Raw genomic sequence first — 15,498 nt, 5'->3', positions numbered from 1 at the left:
AGGGTGCGGGGGAGGAGGGTAGGAGCGCGCGGGAAGGGATGGTGAACGCACCTTGCAGCTGAGGATTTCGGCCCGTCCTAGGGCCGCCTGGGCCGCGCGCGCAGGCGTGGAGCGTCCGGGCGGGGGCGGGCCTTTAAAGGGGCCGCAGCGGAGGGTCTGGGTGTCCGCGAAGAACCTGGGGTACTGGGATCGGGGGGTGGGTGAAGATTGTGCTGTTGCACGGGCCCCTTCATATCCCTGCCCCGGGTGGTGATGGGTACCGGGTCCCAGAGGACCAGCCACACAGTAGAGCCTCCCTTGGAATCCAGTCGGCGGGATCCTGAGTTTAAGCGCGTCTTCCTGTCTCCAGCTCGCGGCGCTATGGCTCACGTCGGCTCTCGGAAGCGCTCGAGGAGTCGCAGCCGGTCCCGGGGGCGAGGGTCGGAAAAGAAAAGGAAGAAGAGCAGCAAGGACGCCTCGAGGAGCTGCTCAGTTTCTAGATCCCAGAGCCGCAAGGCCAGCACCACTTCCTCTGGGGCGGAGGGTGAGGACCAGAGGGAATGGGAAGGGGCGAGGGAACTTAATGGAAAGGAAGTTGCGGGCAGCTGGGCGGCCTTCTACAGTCTGGCTGTGGGGAAGTCGCAGTGAGCAATATTTAGACGGACACGGAGTGTAGATCCTGGATATCTGGATTGAAGGACGCTCAGAATCTAGGGGCTGGGCTGACCCATTGAGTACAGATCAAAGGGAGCACTTAATCATATTTTGGTGCAGCTGAGCCTGAGATGTGGGGGCTGGCCGCCCTGCTCCTGGGCAGACAGTGACTGCGGAGCCGGAAAGTGCCTCTCCATAGCCGGGAAAGCCCTGCCGGGACGGTCTCACCCCTCTGTAGTCAGCCTGAGCCTGCTACAGGCCAGAGCAAGGGGACGAAGATTTACTTCTTCCCCTCCTGGCCTTCCAGCCTCACCTCCCTGCATCACAGAGAGAAGCAAGCACAAGGCCCGGAGGAGACCACGATCCAGCTCCTCCTCCTCTTCTTCCAGTTCTTCTAGCTCCTCTTCCTCCTCGTCCTCCTCTTCTTCCTCCAGCGATGGCCGGAAGAAGCGGGGGAAGCACAAGGACAAGAAGAGGAAGAAGAAGAAGAAAAGGAAGAAGAAACTGAAGAAGAAAAGCAAAGAGAAGGCCAAGGTGCAGCAGGCTGAGGCTCTGCCGGGACCTTCGCTGGACCAGTGGCACAGATCAGCCGAGGAGGAAGAGGATGGCCCAGGTACTGTGCTGCCCAGTGTGCAGAGGGGAGGATCCCCTTCCCGAGGCTCCACCACCACTTCCCTGCCATCTCCCCTTCCAGTCCTGACCGATGAGCAGAAGTCCCGCATCCAGGCCATGAAGCCCATGACCAAGGAGGAGTGGGATGCCCGGCAGAGTGTCATCCGCAAGGTGGTGGACCCGGAGACAGGACGCACCAGGTGGGGTGCACGTGGTGGGCTTCTCTGCCCATTCCTCCCCATTGCCCAGAGCAAGTGATGGCACAGGCTGGAAGGGCCTTGAGGAGGGTCTTCAAAGAGCCACTGTTGGCTGGTCTGATGGCAGAGCCCACGCAGCTGCCTTCATTCCTGTCCCGAGAGTGGGAGAGTGGGAAGGGTCGGAGTGGCTGGTGGGGGCCTGAAGCCTGGCACCCCTCTGCCAGTGCTTCTGGTTCTTTTGTTTTGGCCTGTCAGTTAAAGGCTCAGCCTGCTTCCCACCTCCTCTTCTAGGCTCATTAAGGGAGATGGCGAGGTGTTAGAGGAAATTGTAACCAAGGAACGACACAGAGAGATCAACAAGGTGGGTGTCGCCCCCTTGCCCGTGCCCACCCCCAGCTCTGTTACTGATGCATCCCCTCCCTGTGTGCTTTCTCCCCCAGCAAGCCACCCGAGGAGATGGTCTGGCCTTCCAGATGCGAGCAGGGCTGCTGCCCTGAGGGCCCCGCTGGCCAAAGCCTGCGGACAGCATTGGTGGCACAGCCTGGAGGCTGGCCTCAGGGTGAGCAGCAGGGAGCCCAATGGGCACTATGTGCCTTTCTCCCACAGCCCAGCCTCCTCTCAGATGTGGGGGTCACTGGCTTAGTCAGCCTCCCTGTCTCCTGAAATAGCGCAACTTCCCAGCTATTAAACGTTCCCTGGTTGGAGACTTGCTCTGTGCTGTTACTTTTTGTGCTGAGGGGGAAGGAAGTGTGTAGCTCGACTTCCGGGGCAAAAAACGAGTTCTGGGAGCTTTGGGGGAAAGCTGGGGAGTACCCCGGTGGTAGTGAGCACTGGCTGCCAGCCACGTTTGCCATCCTCATCCGTAGATCAGCCTGCTGGGCGACTCCCCACCCCTAGCTGAATCCCAGACCAGAGACTTGGTTCTTAACATGGAGTTCCTCAGGCTCAGAGCTGGACTGCTGCCCTCACTGTGTTTATCCTGCAGACGACAACAGTGGAGAGTCCTGGTGGCCTGGGAGGAATTGGGGCCCAGCTTACGAGCTGTGTCCTCTGCAAAGCACCCACCTACCTCACTGGGTTGGTATGAGGACAAACAGTTCACGCCCTGGGAAGGGGCAGCAAGGGGGCCCAGCATAGGTGAGGCCCACGTGAGCACATGGGTATTACGGTGAGCGTGGCTGGCATCGTGTGCTGGGGAGGACAGCCTCTCCCCACACAGGCCAGGCTGGGCACCCATCCAGCCCCCACCCCCACCCAGTGCACGGGTTGCCAGCGCAGGAATGAGACCCAGAAGAAAGCCTTCCTGCTTCTTTAATTGGTGTAACAGACAAGGACACTGTATACAGAGCACACTCAGGCCCGATGGAGCAGGGACAGCAGGGGTGGGAGGGGCGAGTCAGGACACTGCACACACGGCCCAGACAGACGGACAGGAGGGGCCGAGACGTGAAGACTGTGTGACATGGCGGGTAGCTCAGACCGAGCTGGGAAGGGGCGTGGGGTCTCTGCTGAATCCCTCTTTAGAAATCAAAGAGAAGGCAGGTGGTCAGATCTCGGGTGGCGGGCTGAGGCTCGGTCCTGGGCTGTGGGGTGGGAGGGGGGACTAAGGCTTCTACTCTAACAGGCTGGGGGGCGGTGGCAGTCAGCAAGGCCTGCCTCACCCTTTGGTTACGACTGGTCGGGCCTGAGCCCTGCAGCTCAGCACCCAATGCTGTAAACATTTTTGGTATTTTTAAAGGACTCTGTCCTCTCTCTCTTAGTTTCTGAAAAACTGGTGCTTCCTTAAGAGGATAATGTGCCAAAAGGAATCTTCGGGGAGGCAGGAAGCAGACCTGGATACAGAAGAGAGGCGCCAACAGGGAGGGTGGGTGCCCACCTCACGTCTATGGCTGAGGGCCGCCGGAGAGGCCCGGGGACTATTGCTGTTGTCCTTGGCATGGCTGGCGGCTGGGCAGGCAGGCGGGGAGCTCGGAGCCGTGGCGGAGCTGCCCGCTGGGAGAGGCCAAGCCCGCTGCCTACACGGCCTCCCGGCCTTTATTGCAGGCGGGCCGGGACTCTTCCAGGTGCTCCTCTGGACGGCTGGTCACCGGGACGGTAGGCGAGATGGGGTGAGGTGGGACCGACAGGAGGCACTGGCCGCGGGGCCCTCGCCGGGGCTGTGATTGTCGGGCCGAGCGATTCCTGCTGGGGGCAGGGGGTTAGATATTGCACTTCCACTGCAACAGTTACATTAAAATTTGGTCCATAAAATAATCGTCGCTTTATACATAACGCCTGAAACAACAACAAAAAGCTACATCTTAAATATGAATAAACCCTGAAGGTCCCATCTCTCCAGACATTTTTCTCTGCACAAAATAAATAGCTTTCGCTCTGTACAGACCCACTTTCGCAGAACATTTACACGACCCTTTGGCTGTACATATCTACATACGGGAAGATGTTAGCATCCGTCTGTGCACCTCCCTGTCCAGCCCACGAGGCCCTGGGGCCATATCCAGGTTGGCAGCAGCTTCTCACAGAAGGAGCCTGGTCACCGGACAGCTGTCAGGGGCCTGGCAGGGTCCCCCACCTCGGAGAAGGTGGGGGAGCAGCAGAGGGCCCCCCAGGGCCACAGCTGAGACGGCTTTCGGTTCTGGGGAGGGAGGGCTGATGCTCAGACCCAGCGAGTGGGACAGCATGGTCCTTACCAGGTAGGAAATGAAGTCACGGCTGCCTGCCCTTAAGCTAACTAAGCGAGTTGTGTGGCTTCTTAGATTCGGCATCAAAACGGAATTGGCATTAAAAAAAAAAAACAAAAAACCCTAAGTGTGTGCCCCACTCACCCCAGAGTAGAAATTCAGTGGAATTAACGGGTCAGGTGAGGCAGAGAGCCCGTGCCCGCTGCATGGGCAGGGACAGGGCCCTGGGACCCAAAACCAGGCTGGACTCCGTCACAGTGCTGGGTGTTTTCATGTGGAGGGGCTGCGTTTGGTACTGAAAGAGTTAAGAAAAGGAAGCAGCCAAGGATTGCTCATTTAAAAAAACCTCATAGAAATCAGGTCGGAGAAGTAGAAAGGTGTAGAAACGCGGGAGGGTGGGCCCAGGCGTGGAGCCGGCTGATGGTGGGCAAGGAGCAAGGAGCGGAAAAGACCTCCAGGTCTGTCCAGGCCCCACGGCCCGAGGCCAGGCTTCTCAGGAGCCACCGCTGATCTTCACCGGCCTCAAAGTCTGGGTTGTGCCGAGGGCCGAGCTGATACCAGGCCGGCGGCCGGACTGTGCTCCAGCTGGGGCAGGTGAAAGGGGTCCAGGGTCTGGGGCTCCCATGGGCTGGCGGGCCAGGCGGAGCAGCAGAAATTACAATATGGCCTTTCTTTCCTACTGTACAAGGATTCGGCGCCCTGGAGCCTTCTGTGTGGCAGCAGGTCTTGGATCAGCAAATGCTGAAGTTTCATGCATGCCAACGAGTTTGTAGCCATAGGAGATGGTAATGGGTCTCCCCTCTCAAAAATCAGTGCAAAACCAGTGAGGTCGAACAGTTGAGTAACTTGAGTTAACAAGAAGCAGGCTGTCCCCCCGTCAGAGCTGCTACCAAGTGGGAGGGGACCTGGGGATCAGGGCGAGCTAGTGGACGGGACATGCCCGGGCCTGGTGTCAGGATGCTGGGAGGTCAACGCAGGGCAAGTGTCTAGGAGGGCCTTCCAGGCCAGTCCACACTAGGGGTTCCTGGTCCCTCCGTCATCCCGGGGCTGGTCGTCCTGCCAGCTTCCACGACAAGCTGGAACGCTGCAGACCCCAGGACATGAGGCATGGCTGGGAGGACTGTGTGTGACCCGGCCTGTGCCCACCGCTGGACCATGGGACGAGCTTGGCCCCAGCCGACTGTACACGCCCAGCCCAGGCATCCTGGCGGGGCGGGCCGCCCTGGCCTAGCACCATGGGGACCACAGCGCCTCACTCACGGTGCCCTACTTGGGGCCCGCGGCTGGCTCAGGCCGGCTGGCCATGGTGCGGCCCCAGCAGCCAGCCGCCACACTCATGCTGCGCTGTCCCCGCTGCTCGCTGTCTGCCTGGCTCTGCGTCCGCTCGTGCCGGTGGCCGGGCCCGCTGGGCTGGGCCGAGATGGTGCGGAGCAGGTGGTTCCGGGAGCGCAGGAAGTCGCTCTGGCCCGGCAGGCCAAAGCTGCCCTTGCGCAGTGCCATGCGGGTGGCCGCGTTGCGGGCCGGCCGGGCCCGGTGGTTGTACTTGAGCTGGGCCAGGTGGGCCGCATAGCCGTCCGTGATGAACTGCAGGGGAGGGCAACGGGGAGGACGGCCGTCACAGGGGGTGTCCCGGGGCTGCCCACCCGGGGCGGCCGACCGCCCTGTGCCCACTCACCTGGCACTGCTGCTGCAGCTTCTTGGTGGGCCGGCCCACAATGTAGATCTGCATGGGGGACAGGCTGATGGAGCTGTAGACCGCCACGTCCTTGGTGGACCCGTAGGCCGCGTGCACGCGCAAGTGCAGCTGTGGGCGAGACAGGCATGGGCTCGGGCTCATGGGCTCGGCCTCTCCGCCCGCCTCCACCCCACCCCTCCCACCCGGGACTCACCTCGGAGATGAGCAGCTTCAGGAAGTTGGCCTTGTGCCGCAGTGGGTCGTGCACCAGGCCATCACAGAAGGACACCACGCCATGGGGGAAGTTGTGCTGGGCCAGCCACGCCACCACCCGCTGCTTCTGCATGTCAGGCCGGCCCGTCACGTAGATGATGAGGTAGCCCAGGTCCTGCCAGTGCCTGGGGGCGAGGGGCAAGCCTGGGTGGCCCCCAGCCACACTGTCCTCCCTCCTGGGCCGCCCCATCTCCTTGCCCAACCAGGCAGACCCACTTGGGCCACCAAGGGGTGCACCTTGGATCAGGCTCCAGCAGTAAGAGCAGCAACAAGGCTGGCGGCAGCCCTCGCGTGGTGCTCACGGCCCACGTCATCCAACCCCCACCCAGGCAGCACGTGTAACTGGTCTCGTTAGAAGCAGCCCCACTTCCCAGGTGAGGGAACTTGACGCATCAACAGCAAAAGGTCACACAGCTAGGAAGTGGTGGTGCCGGCTCCTCCCAGCCTCAGGGTCCCTACTGCAAGTCCCCCGAGGCCCTCCCCATCCTGGCCTCCAGGAGCTTCCTGCCCACCCCAAGGCCGCTCTGGGCCACTCACCGCACCACGTCCACGGCCCCAGCCCGCACTTTGGGGTCACTGCCCATGATGGACACGCTGGCAGCAAAGGAGCCATCAATGCTGAAGACCACGAACTCCGTGCCCTTGGGCAGCACTGTGATGTAGCTGTCGGCAAACGTGTGGTCTCCCCTGGGAGGGGGCAGCTGGTCAGAACCCCCCAGAGCCCGCTGCTCCCACCCAGGACGAGGCCGGCCCGGCCTGCTCGCTGCTTGGAGCTCATACCTGACCACCATCTTGACGGGGTAGACGCCCACGCCCAGGCGGTGCGTCTCGGGGATGGTGTAGGAGACACGGCCACTGCTGCTGGTCACCAGCGTGTCCAGGTACAGCCACTCCCCCGAGGGCGGCTGCGTCATGATGTGCACGTCCACCTGGGGGCCCGGGCAGGCTGGTCACAGGCAGGCTGCGCCCCGGGCCTCTCCGCTCCCCAGCCAGAGGAAGCCGAGGCGGGGGGTTCCCGTGGGCCCCCTGCGTCTTTACCTTCTCCCCAGTCAGGGTGACCATGTCCAGGGGCCCGTACATGAACCGGCCCGTCACAGTCTGCGGGCCGTCCTCATTGGCGATCGCGTCATTGATCCGGTGGTTTGCTGTCACATTCTGGGGGGAGGAGGAGCAAGGCTGGGTCAGGGTGGGGGATGGAGGGGAAGCTGGGGTCTCCTGGGCTCAGCTCAAACTTCCCACAGGCCTGGGAGGTGAGCATGGGTGCAAAGCCTAGCTCGGCCACTGAGCTACACGGCCTCGGTGCAGGTCCCCGTCTGTAAGGGGTCCAACCTCAGACTGAGGATTAAGTAAGACGGCACACTTCTTTGTGACCCAGTTTTCTTGTCTCTAAGATGGGGTCCTTTTTTTTTTGCAGAGGGGAGGTTGTTAGGTTTATTTATGGATTTGGTTTTTCAGTGGAGGTACTGGGGCTCGAACTCATGCATGCTAAGCATGCGCTCTCCCACCTGAGCTACCCCCGCCCCCTCAAGATGGGAGTATTCTTATGAGGATTCAATAGGGCAACAGCCCTGGGGCCCGGGTCCCCAGAGGACCCCTCACCCGCAGCTTCACGTGGGTCCTCTTGCGCTGCCACTTCTCTCTCGGCTTCGAGGGGGTGAACACTGAGACCTCCTTGCCGTCCAGCTCCAAGATGCTGGAGTTGTCGTGTCTCATGACCTGGGAGGGGACCGAGGGAGGTCATGGGGCAGACTCAGGCCTGGGGCTTCCTGTTCCTGTTCTAGGGGGAGAGACCAGAGGCCCTCGGGGCCAAACTAACCCTGTAACAGTCTAGGGGGGACACTGTTCAACCCGCTAGTCTGCCCTCTGCCCCCTAGAATTCACATGTCTGTGAATGTGCACCTCCATTCACCCCACTCACCATCCCCCAGGCTTCCTCCATCCTGCTTGCTCTGGGATGTACTAGGGCCAGAGGTTGGGGTCCTTCTCTGCCCTCCTCAGTTATGAAATGGGGCTGCGTCAGCAGAGGTGTCACTAGGGAACTCCTGAGAGGTGTGGGTGTGCCTGGCAGTGGGACCCGGGGTACCTGTCTCAGCAGGAAGGAGACCACATCCGTTGACTCCCAGTAGCTGGCGTGGAAGAGGTGGGGCAGGGCCACAGTGGGGAAGGCCGTCAGGGCATCAGGGCAGTACAGGGCATAGTCGATCCGCTTCTGGCCCCACCACTTTGCAGCAACTGCCAGGAGGAGGGGCTGTGACTGGGTGGGGCCCCAGAGGGTCACCTGGCCCCTCGGGCCTGGCTCCGCCCAAAGACAAGACCCAACTCTGAGCAAAGAACAGGGTTACAGCCAAAGCAAGTCCCCCTCCCAGGCTGAAGGACAGAGGTTCCAGGACAGCGGCAAGTGGCCCGAGAGCATCCTGGGTGGCGGGGATGGGGGCTGTGGCTCCGCAGTGAGGATGTGGAGTTAGAGGGGGCGGGGACAAGCCGGGTTTGGAGGCAGGACTCGCTGTCCCAGGTCCTGTAGACTCCCTGCCCAGGGCCCCATCACTGCCCTCTCCAGGCTCCTCCAGTCTGCCCCCAGGCTCCAAGGCTGTGAAAGGCGTCACAGAGGTGGAGTCATCATTCTTGGACCCCTAGGCAAGGCCTGCTGTCCTTAGCACCCAGCAGGCAGAGTGTGAAGTGAGGGCCTTGGGTCAGACTATCCCACATGTGAATCCAGCCCAGCTCCAGGTGAGATTTGCAGAGGGGGCCTCCCTGGTGGCTGCACAGGAGGTGCTCAGTAAATGGCACCTGATTACGGGTCAGGGCTCCTTTGCTCTCTGCCTGCAGCCCATGTAACAGGCAAGCCTTGGTCCTCACCCGGCCTCAGCCCAGCTCCCCCCTCCCCTGGCCAACCCCAGCTGCTCCTGCCTCCTCCCTGGATGCCTGGATGCTCCCAGCCCAAGCCTCCAGCACCCTGGTTAGGCCTCAGCGGGGTCAGTGGGCAGGGCCTGGTGGCGAGACATGCTTGGAAACGCAGAGTGACCCCAGTTAGAGGAAAAGGACGTATGTGCATGGAGGGCCTGCGACGCCCAGTACCTTCTCTGATGTCCAAGTTGGGGAGGCGGGGGGCCCTCTCCAGGCTGGGGCTGGCCTGTGGGCAGGGCCCTGGGGTGGCAGGGGTTGGCGGGGGAAGGGCAAGCAGGGACAGTCGCCTGACGCTGGGGGTGTGACTGAGCAGCCCCGGGGCCTCTGAGAAGCAAGAACACCAGGAAGGGCTCAGCCAGGCTGGGGGAGGGGGACCTCCGCCCTCTGGGGCAGCAGGAGGGGCCGGGCACAGGGAGACCTCACCTCCCTGGCTCCTCTCAGCTTCTCCAGAAATAGCCCCACCACCTTCTCCCTCAAGGAGCCCCTGCCCCACTGGGGCTAGGACCCCCTCCTCCCAGGTCTATCGCTCCCACCTGGACTCGGCCCCACCGGACCACCCCTGTGAACACTCCTTCCTTCCAGAGTCCTCTATGGACACTTTGGGGCTGCATCACTCCTCTGTGGGGCTGTCCTGGGTACTGTAAGCACCCTGGGCTCTACCCACCAGATGCCAGTGGTGCCCATCCCAGCCGTCTCCAGACATTGCCAACTGTCCTCTGTGGGGCACAGCGGCCCTGGCTGAGCCAGCTGTGATAGGGCAGGACGCCCCACCCCTGCTGTGACAGAGGGAAGTGCCGGGAGGGCAGGCCCGGGCGCTGCCACACTCACTCTGGGCGATGCTGGACGCCGTGTAGCTCTCAGCCATGCCTGACACCTGGCTGGCGATGCTGATCTCGCTGGCTCTGCGGAAACCTCGGGTGGTGGGAGCTGTGCCGGGCGAGGAGGGGGCCGCGTGCTCTTGGAAGACGGTGTTGTGGGTCTGGAGTGCATCCGCTGCAGGTGGACAGGGACCAGAGACCAGGGGTGAGGAGGCCTCGCCCAGCCTGGCCCCCAGCCCCCCCAAGCAGTGGGAGGGGGTCCAGTGTGAATCTGGGCTGGGGCGGGCCGGAGCGGTGGCTGTGCCAGGCAAGGCCGACATCTCTAACTGCCAGAAGAGCGGTGGCATCTGAGCACAGCTGGCAGACAGGCCCAAGTGTGCCCGGGCCTGCCTGCGCAGGGCCGAGAGGGCAGGGCCCAGAGCTGAGGCAGGAGAGAAGGGAGGGCTGGGGCAGGGCTGGACAGACGGACTGATACAGACACAGTGGGCAGGGAGGCAAGGCGGCCAGGCTCACGTCCCCCATGGCCACCCTTCCAGTCTCCCAGTCTAGTCTAGCCTTCTTGGCCTTTGAGGCCCAGCCCAGCCCCGCCTGATAGCAGGGGCCTGGGGCGGATTCCCAGGGATGAGCCTCACACATGGGCCACATCGAGCCAGCCCTGAATGAGTGTGTGGGGACAAAGGCAGGTGCTGAGGGTTCCAGCCAGGCTCACCCGGGCGCGGGCTGAGGGCCGGGCAGAAGAAAGGGGCTCAGCTAGAGGACCCACACCTAGACAGGATGCAGGAGGTGCCTGGACCGCCTCAGGGAGTCAGGGCGTGGGGCCCTGAGAATCCAACCCCTCACTGGGACCGAAGGCTTCTCCTGGGGACAGGTGAGTCCTGCAGGCTCGAGGCCTCACCTCAACTCCTGGCCGCTCCTGTCAGCCTCACAAATGGGGTCAGAGCCCTCACACTGACACCTGCACTGGGTGACCAGAGGACAGCTGTTCCCGTCTCTGGGCTCCTGGGCCTCCTCTACAGGGTCCAGAGAGGAGGCGCCAAGTCCACTCCCCAGGACCCATCCTTCCTGGTCTCCTTTCCTCGGCACCACAGCCCCACAGACTCCAGGTGGCCAAGGAGGGCATGGAGGGTCCCTGAGGACCAGCGGTCAGCCAGCGAAGCAGACACCACCACGAGCAGGGGGGTTACACACACTCAGCACAGCCCGGGCTCGGGCGGGGCCCGTCTTGCCAGGTGAGCGCGGGAACGGGGATACTGGTTTCCAGGAAGCCGTCCCCGTGAGGGAGCGGGGCCAGGGGGCCGCCCTCCAGGACCAGCTCAGGGTTTCTCTGCACGGTCTCGACTAGAGGCAGACGGGGAGAGAACAGAGGACAAGAACAGACACTCGTGTGGACGCTCCAACACAGACACGCAGGGCCTCTCAAGGACAGGACGTGACAGGACTGGGACACGTAGGGGGCAGGCGGGACGGGCCGTCCCTGGGGAGGGATGAGAATGGACCACAGGAAGCCCTCACACACACTCCCTGCCCCTGATCTAGGGCCCCAACTCCAGGCCAGGTGAGCTGGAGGCTCTGGGCCAGCCGCCTGCTGTGAGGGGCCCCTTCACAGGGCGGGACAATGCCCAGGACTCAGCCAGGGCCCCTCAGCCCTGCCCTGGCTGGGCAGTGGGAGGGGAGCGTGGTCCCTGGAGCTCGGGGGGGAGGCCCCGGCCTGTAAGGCTGTCTCACTCCCACCCCGCAGGGTTTGGGGGTGCTGACGCAGGTGTCTGGCTTCTAAGGTGTTGGGTGCAGGCCGCCTCTCCCCGCAGGACAGGGCCACCTCCGGCCTGGGACACCCAAGGAGCAGGGCCAACTCCTACCCTCCCCCAGGGCCTGGGCCGCGGGGCTCTCACCCAGCAGCGTGGAGCAGCCGTCCCCCAGCGGGTAGCGCTGGTAGCGGGGGATGCTGAAAGGCGGCAGAGCGTGGAACCCCCTCTCCAGCAGTGGCTCCAGGCGCGAGGCTGAGGGGTCCGCCGGGTGGAAGAGATTGTAGACTTGCTGGCAGGCAGGCCGCAGCTGGAAAACTGGGGCAGAGGGGGGTGGGAGTCAGAGTCTGGAGCTAGCTCAGCCCTAAGGAGCCGGGGCCTAGAGCAGGCCGGGTAGGGTGGGATGGGGTCGGGGTTGCGGACAGACCCAGAAGCATGTTTCTGTTGGGGCCACTATCCCTTTACTAGCCAAATTTGTCTTAACTGAAAAAGTTATAATGACAGTGGTAGAAAAGGATTTTTTAAGTAAAGAAATATATATGACAACTGACATAGCAGAAGGCTCCCTTCCATCTCAGAGCCTGGAGGCTGGAGCCCCAGGGGCTGCTTTTAGGGGCGTGGCCTGCATGCGCAGCCCAGGCAGCTAGGGCTGAAAACGTCTCTAGGCTGTGGGATGGGGCTGCTCTTCCAAACACTTTATAGCTGAAGGGAAGAGCACGTGAATGTCAGTAGCATATCTCACTTAAGAAAAAAACATTTTTATATGGAGGTACTGGGGATTGAACCCAGGACCTCGTGCCTGCTAAGCATGCGCTCTACCACTGGGCTACAACTACCACCCCACCTCACTTTTTAAAATACCCACAAATGGGAATATAACCTACACTTTTTGAAATTTGCTTTTTTTTTAAATTGCTTTTTTAGAATTTTTATTTAACAAAAAATCCGGGGAGTCTTTCATAGCCATGAGCTTAGTTCTGCCCCATTCTTTTTCATTGCCTCGGGATATTCCATTGACCGGCTGTACCAGAATTGATTTAACTAGTCCCCATCCGCACAGACGGATGTTTAAGTTGGTCCTGGTTTTTCATGATTACAGACGACATTGCCCAAACATCACTGTCCTTAAGTCTGCTCTCACGTGTAAGCCACTGCTTACCTGCTCTTGGGCAAATGTCTACACCTTTCTGAGCCTCGGTCTCCCACGGGGATCCCTGTACAGCTCCTGTGAGGATGGCAGGGCTCCCTGGGCTGCACCGGCTGATCCCCAGGCAGGAGCCACTGCTCTGGCGGCTGTTTAGCCCACACATTGCACCTTCCTGTGTGTGTAGCCATGAGGAGGGTCCCTGGAACAGCGTGGCTGTGGCTCCTCTGGGGTTGGGAGCCTACTGCACTGAGGAGACTTTGGGGATACCTGGCTTCGCATCTCTTCCTTACGGGAAGACCTGGGCCTGCAAGACTGGGTCGGTCCCCATCTGATCCTGGACCAGCCCCATCCCTCTCTGGACCTCAGCTCCTAGGGGTGCCTTGGAGATTAAATAAAACAGCTGTCGGGGATGGGGCCAGAGACTGAGCTACTGAAGCAGGAGCAAAGCAGAGCAATGAGCCCTTGGTGGGGGTGCTCAGAAAGGAGGCTGACGCAGGAAGGGGACTGGGATGTGGCTGTGCCCTCATGACAAGGGTCCACTGAGACTCTCTGCCCAGTGCATGTGCCCCCTGCCCTGCCCCTCCCCTACAGGGCTCTCACCATCCAGGGAGGGGATGACAGTCTTCCTCAAGGCCAGGACCAGCCCCAGTGGGCACCCGAAGAGGAAGAGGTCAGCGATCTCAAAGTCGAACTTGCCCACGGCCCCTGCACCATCCAGCATGGTGGAGCTGCTCGAGCGGCGGGAGCTGGGCTCGTTCCTCAGCACGCTGGCATGGAGGCTGCAGACGGGAGGGTGCATGAGGTCACACCATGGCCCTTCTCAGGGCTGACCTGCCCTCAGCCTCCTGGAAGAGGCCCCTCAGGGATTATCAGGCCCAAATGAGGCTTGACCCCTGTGCTGTCCTCTGGGTACAGCTGCTCAGTGCCTGCTGGGACACCTCTGGTGATAGCAGGTCCCAGCCTCTCTAGGGACCCCACTGCCTTCAGGAGGCCCTGACCAGGATCACACTGCCCCTGGTCAGTTCTGCTCCCTGATTCTGCCACCCCTCCCTGCCCACTCAGCCCCGGCCAACCTGTCCCCTCTGACTCAAGATGGCCCTAGGTGTGTACAAGACCATGATCACACCCAACAAGCCACCTTCTCCTGGCTGAAGAGCCGTGGGCCCAGTCTGGACATCCCAGAACCAGGCTGGGGGGCCTCCAGGACCCTCACGTTGGCCATTGGCATGACCTGGCTCATGTCCTCACTTCTGAGCTGTCCGCCTGTCCTCACCTGGCAGTGGGTCTCGTGGTCTGACCCCTGGGCCCCCGAGCCCCACCCACCTGGACAGGAAGGCCTGGTGCTGCTGGATGGTGTCCAGCTCATAGGTGGATGAGTCACTCCTCTTGCGGGGTAGCTGCCTTTTGGGGTCCTCAGTGCCATTGCTTCGGGGGATGTCGATGTTGCTGCGGCTCAGGTGCCGGCTGCTCTCCAGGTTGCCGCCGCCGCCGCCGCTGCCGCCGCCGCCGCCGCCGCCGCTGCCGCCGCCGCCGCCGCCGCCGCCACCGCCACCATGTGCCGCATTGCCCATCGTGCCCGGGGACAGCAGGTCAGTGTCCTGGAACGGACCCATGCAGGCTCACTGCCCGGTGGCCTTCAGTGTCCTGAGGGTGGCATCCTCCCTCCCAACTCCAGGCCATTGGCCACTGTCCAGCCAGCCTCTCACCCAAGCCGGAAAGGGGAAAGCTCTGTCCCTCCGTGGGCCCCGGTCCCCCCAGCCCACTGGCCAAGTCCTCACTCCTGGCCTGGCTGGCCACCTGGACCTTGGTGCCCTCCCCCGATCCTGCTGCCTTGCCAGGCCTGCCAGGCTGTTTGCTACTCTGCAGCAGAGGGGCTGTGGGTCCTCTCTCCTGCCGGGAAGCTCAGAGGATCCACCTGCCACACCCCCTAGGACCAGACTCCACTCCCCGAGGTGCAGACCCTGCACTATCACCTGCTGAAGCCGCACATGCTCCTAGGCTCAGCTGTACCACAGCTGTTCGCCTGTCCCACGCATCCACCCCCTGCCTCTGGGCACCTGCACCGGCCACCTCTGCCCTTCCCTTTTACGGCAGGCCTCAGGGATGTTTGGAGCCAGAGTGTGACACGGTCCCCATCCTGGAGGTCCCCTGCTCTGGGGGCCGGGGGAAGCTGGTACCTGCACGCTGGCAACGCTGCCCCGGCGGCTGCTGCTCTGACTCTCAGACACTGGCTGATTGCTGCAGCATAAGGCATCGAATGCCAGGATGCCCCCGACGCAGTCCCCGATCAGGCAGACCTGGACGGGGAGAGGTCCAGGGCCTGAGCACCTGCCTCGCTTGCTGGGGCAAGAGGCGCTGGCCTGGGACAGCTGTCACCCCCTGCCTTAGGCTGGAGGACCAGGCCAGCTCACCCTGCAGAGTTTCTGTCTTCCCTTCCCCCACCACACGACTCACCTGCCCATTGAAGGTCATGCCCTCCTGGGACTTGATGAAATCCCCATAGGCAAGGTTAGCCCGCTGAATCACCATGGCAACTGCCTCCTGGTACTGGGGTGAGGAGGTTGCCAGCAGGGGCAGGGCAGCCAAGGGGATGTGGTCCTGGCTGCTCGACAGACAGCCTTCGTCATGGCTGTAGGGGCTGAGGCTGAGGGAGAGGGGCCAGTCAGGAGAGAGCAGGTAGCCTCAGCTCAGCCCAGTGGGCCCTCCTCCCCTGACCCAAGCATCAGAGTAGGAGCTGCCTGACATCCTGGGAGCCTCAGCCCTGACTCGGCAAACCTCATGGGGCCCCTTCTGGGCCAGGTGCGGGGAACAGGGCT

General features: G+C 62.3%; 2 protein-coding genes across 10 annotated transcripts in view; one reads left to right on the top strand and one right to left on the bottom strand.

Annotated features, from left to right (window-relative positions):
* Positions 1 to 252: 252 nt before the first annotated feature.
* ARL6IP4 (ARF like GTPase 6 interacting protein 4) lies at positions 253 to 2,148 on the top strand. Of its 2 annotated transcripts, none has more exons than XM_045506464.2 (5): positions 253 to 523; positions 962 to 1,246; positions 1,328 to 1,445; positions 1,734 to 1,803; positions 1,883 to 2,148. In XM_045506464.2, the coding sequence occupies exons 1-5, from the start codon at positions 253 to 255 to the stop codon at positions 1,937 to 1,939; spliced, it is 801 nt and encodes a 266-aa protein (XP_045362420.1). In that variant the 3' UTR covers positions 1,940 to 2,148. The 2 variants fall into 2 exon arrangements, with proteins under 2 accessions (XP_045362420.1, XP_045362419.1); XM_045506463.2 differs by having other exon boundaries at positions 941 to 1,246.
* Positions 2,149 to 2,736: 588 nt separating this feature from the next.
* Positions 2,737 to 15,498, bottom strand: part of PITPNM2 (phosphatidylinositol transfer protein membrane associated 2) — a 131,090-nt gene continuing 118,328 nt past the window's right edge. For 4 of the 8 annotated variants that reach the window (XM_074356151.1, XM_074356153.1, XM_074356154.1 and 1 more), the window contains exons 11-26: positions 15,137 to 15,326; positions 14,860 to 14,979; positions 14,006 to 14,280; positions 13,283 to 13,461; positions 11,683 to 11,853; positions 10,982 to 11,131; positions 9,804 to 9,968; positions 9,147 to 9,299; positions 8,155 to 8,303; positions 7,671 to 7,787; positions 7,110 to 7,226; positions 6,852 to 7,000; positions 6,609 to 6,758; positions 6,013 to 6,196; positions 5,799 to 5,927; positions 2,737 to 5,707 (exon numbers count right to left, since the gene is read on the bottom strand). In XM_074356151.1, the coding sequence (XP_074212252.1) occupies positions 5,390 to 5,707; positions 5,799 to 5,927; positions 6,013 to 6,196; positions 6,609 to 6,758; positions 6,852 to 7,000; positions 7,110 to 7,226; positions 7,671 to 7,787; positions 8,155 to 8,303; positions 9,147 to 9,299; positions 9,804 to 9,968; positions 10,982 to 11,131; positions 11,683 to 11,853; positions 13,283 to 13,461; positions 14,006 to 14,280; positions 14,860 to 14,979; positions 15,137 to 15,326 (2,716 nt within the window). In that variant the 3' untranslated portion in view covers positions 2,737 to 5,389. The remainder of the gene's footprint in view (positions 5,708 to 5,798; positions 5,928 to 6,012; positions 6,197 to 6,608; positions 6,759 to 6,851; positions 7,001 to 7,109; positions 7,227 to 7,670; positions 7,788 to 8,154; positions 8,304 to 9,146; positions 9,300 to 9,803; positions 9,969 to 10,981; positions 11,132 to 11,682; positions 11,854 to 13,282; positions 13,462 to 14,005; positions 14,281 to 14,859; positions 14,980 to 15,136; positions 15,327 to 15,498) is intronic. The other 4 variants (XR_012503604.1, XM_074356157.1, XM_074356156.1 and 1 more) reach the window with 4 other exon arrangements.

Source organism: Camelus bactrianus, chromosome 32 (genome assembly GCF_048773025.1).
Source record: "Camelus bactrianus isolate YW-2024 breed Bactrian camel chromosome 32, ASM4877302v1, whole genome shotgun sequence".
Taxonomy (NCBI): Eukaryota; Metazoa; Chordata; class Mammalia; order Artiodactyla; family Camelidae; genus Camelus; species Camelus bactrianus.
Note: the sequence above shows the minus strand (reverse complement) of the source record. Positions and strands in the feature narration are given on the sequence as shown.

What these genes read in the sequence shown, in the direction of transcription:
- ARL6IP4 (XM_045506463.2), top strand. Translation starts at nt 253, where the DNA reads ATGGGTACCGGGTCCCAGAGGACCAGCCACACAGTAGAGCCTCCCTTG. An exon ending in CCGGAGACAGGACGCACCAG is followed by an intron (nt 1,446 to 1,733) that starts GTGGGGTGCACG and finishes CTCCTCTTCTAG; the next exon opens with GCTCATTAAGGGAGATGGCG. An exon ending in GACACAGAGAGATCAACAAG is followed by an intron (nt 1,804 to 1,882) that starts GTGGGTGTCGCC and finishes TTTCTCCCCCAG; the next exon opens with CAAGCCACCCGAGGAGATGG.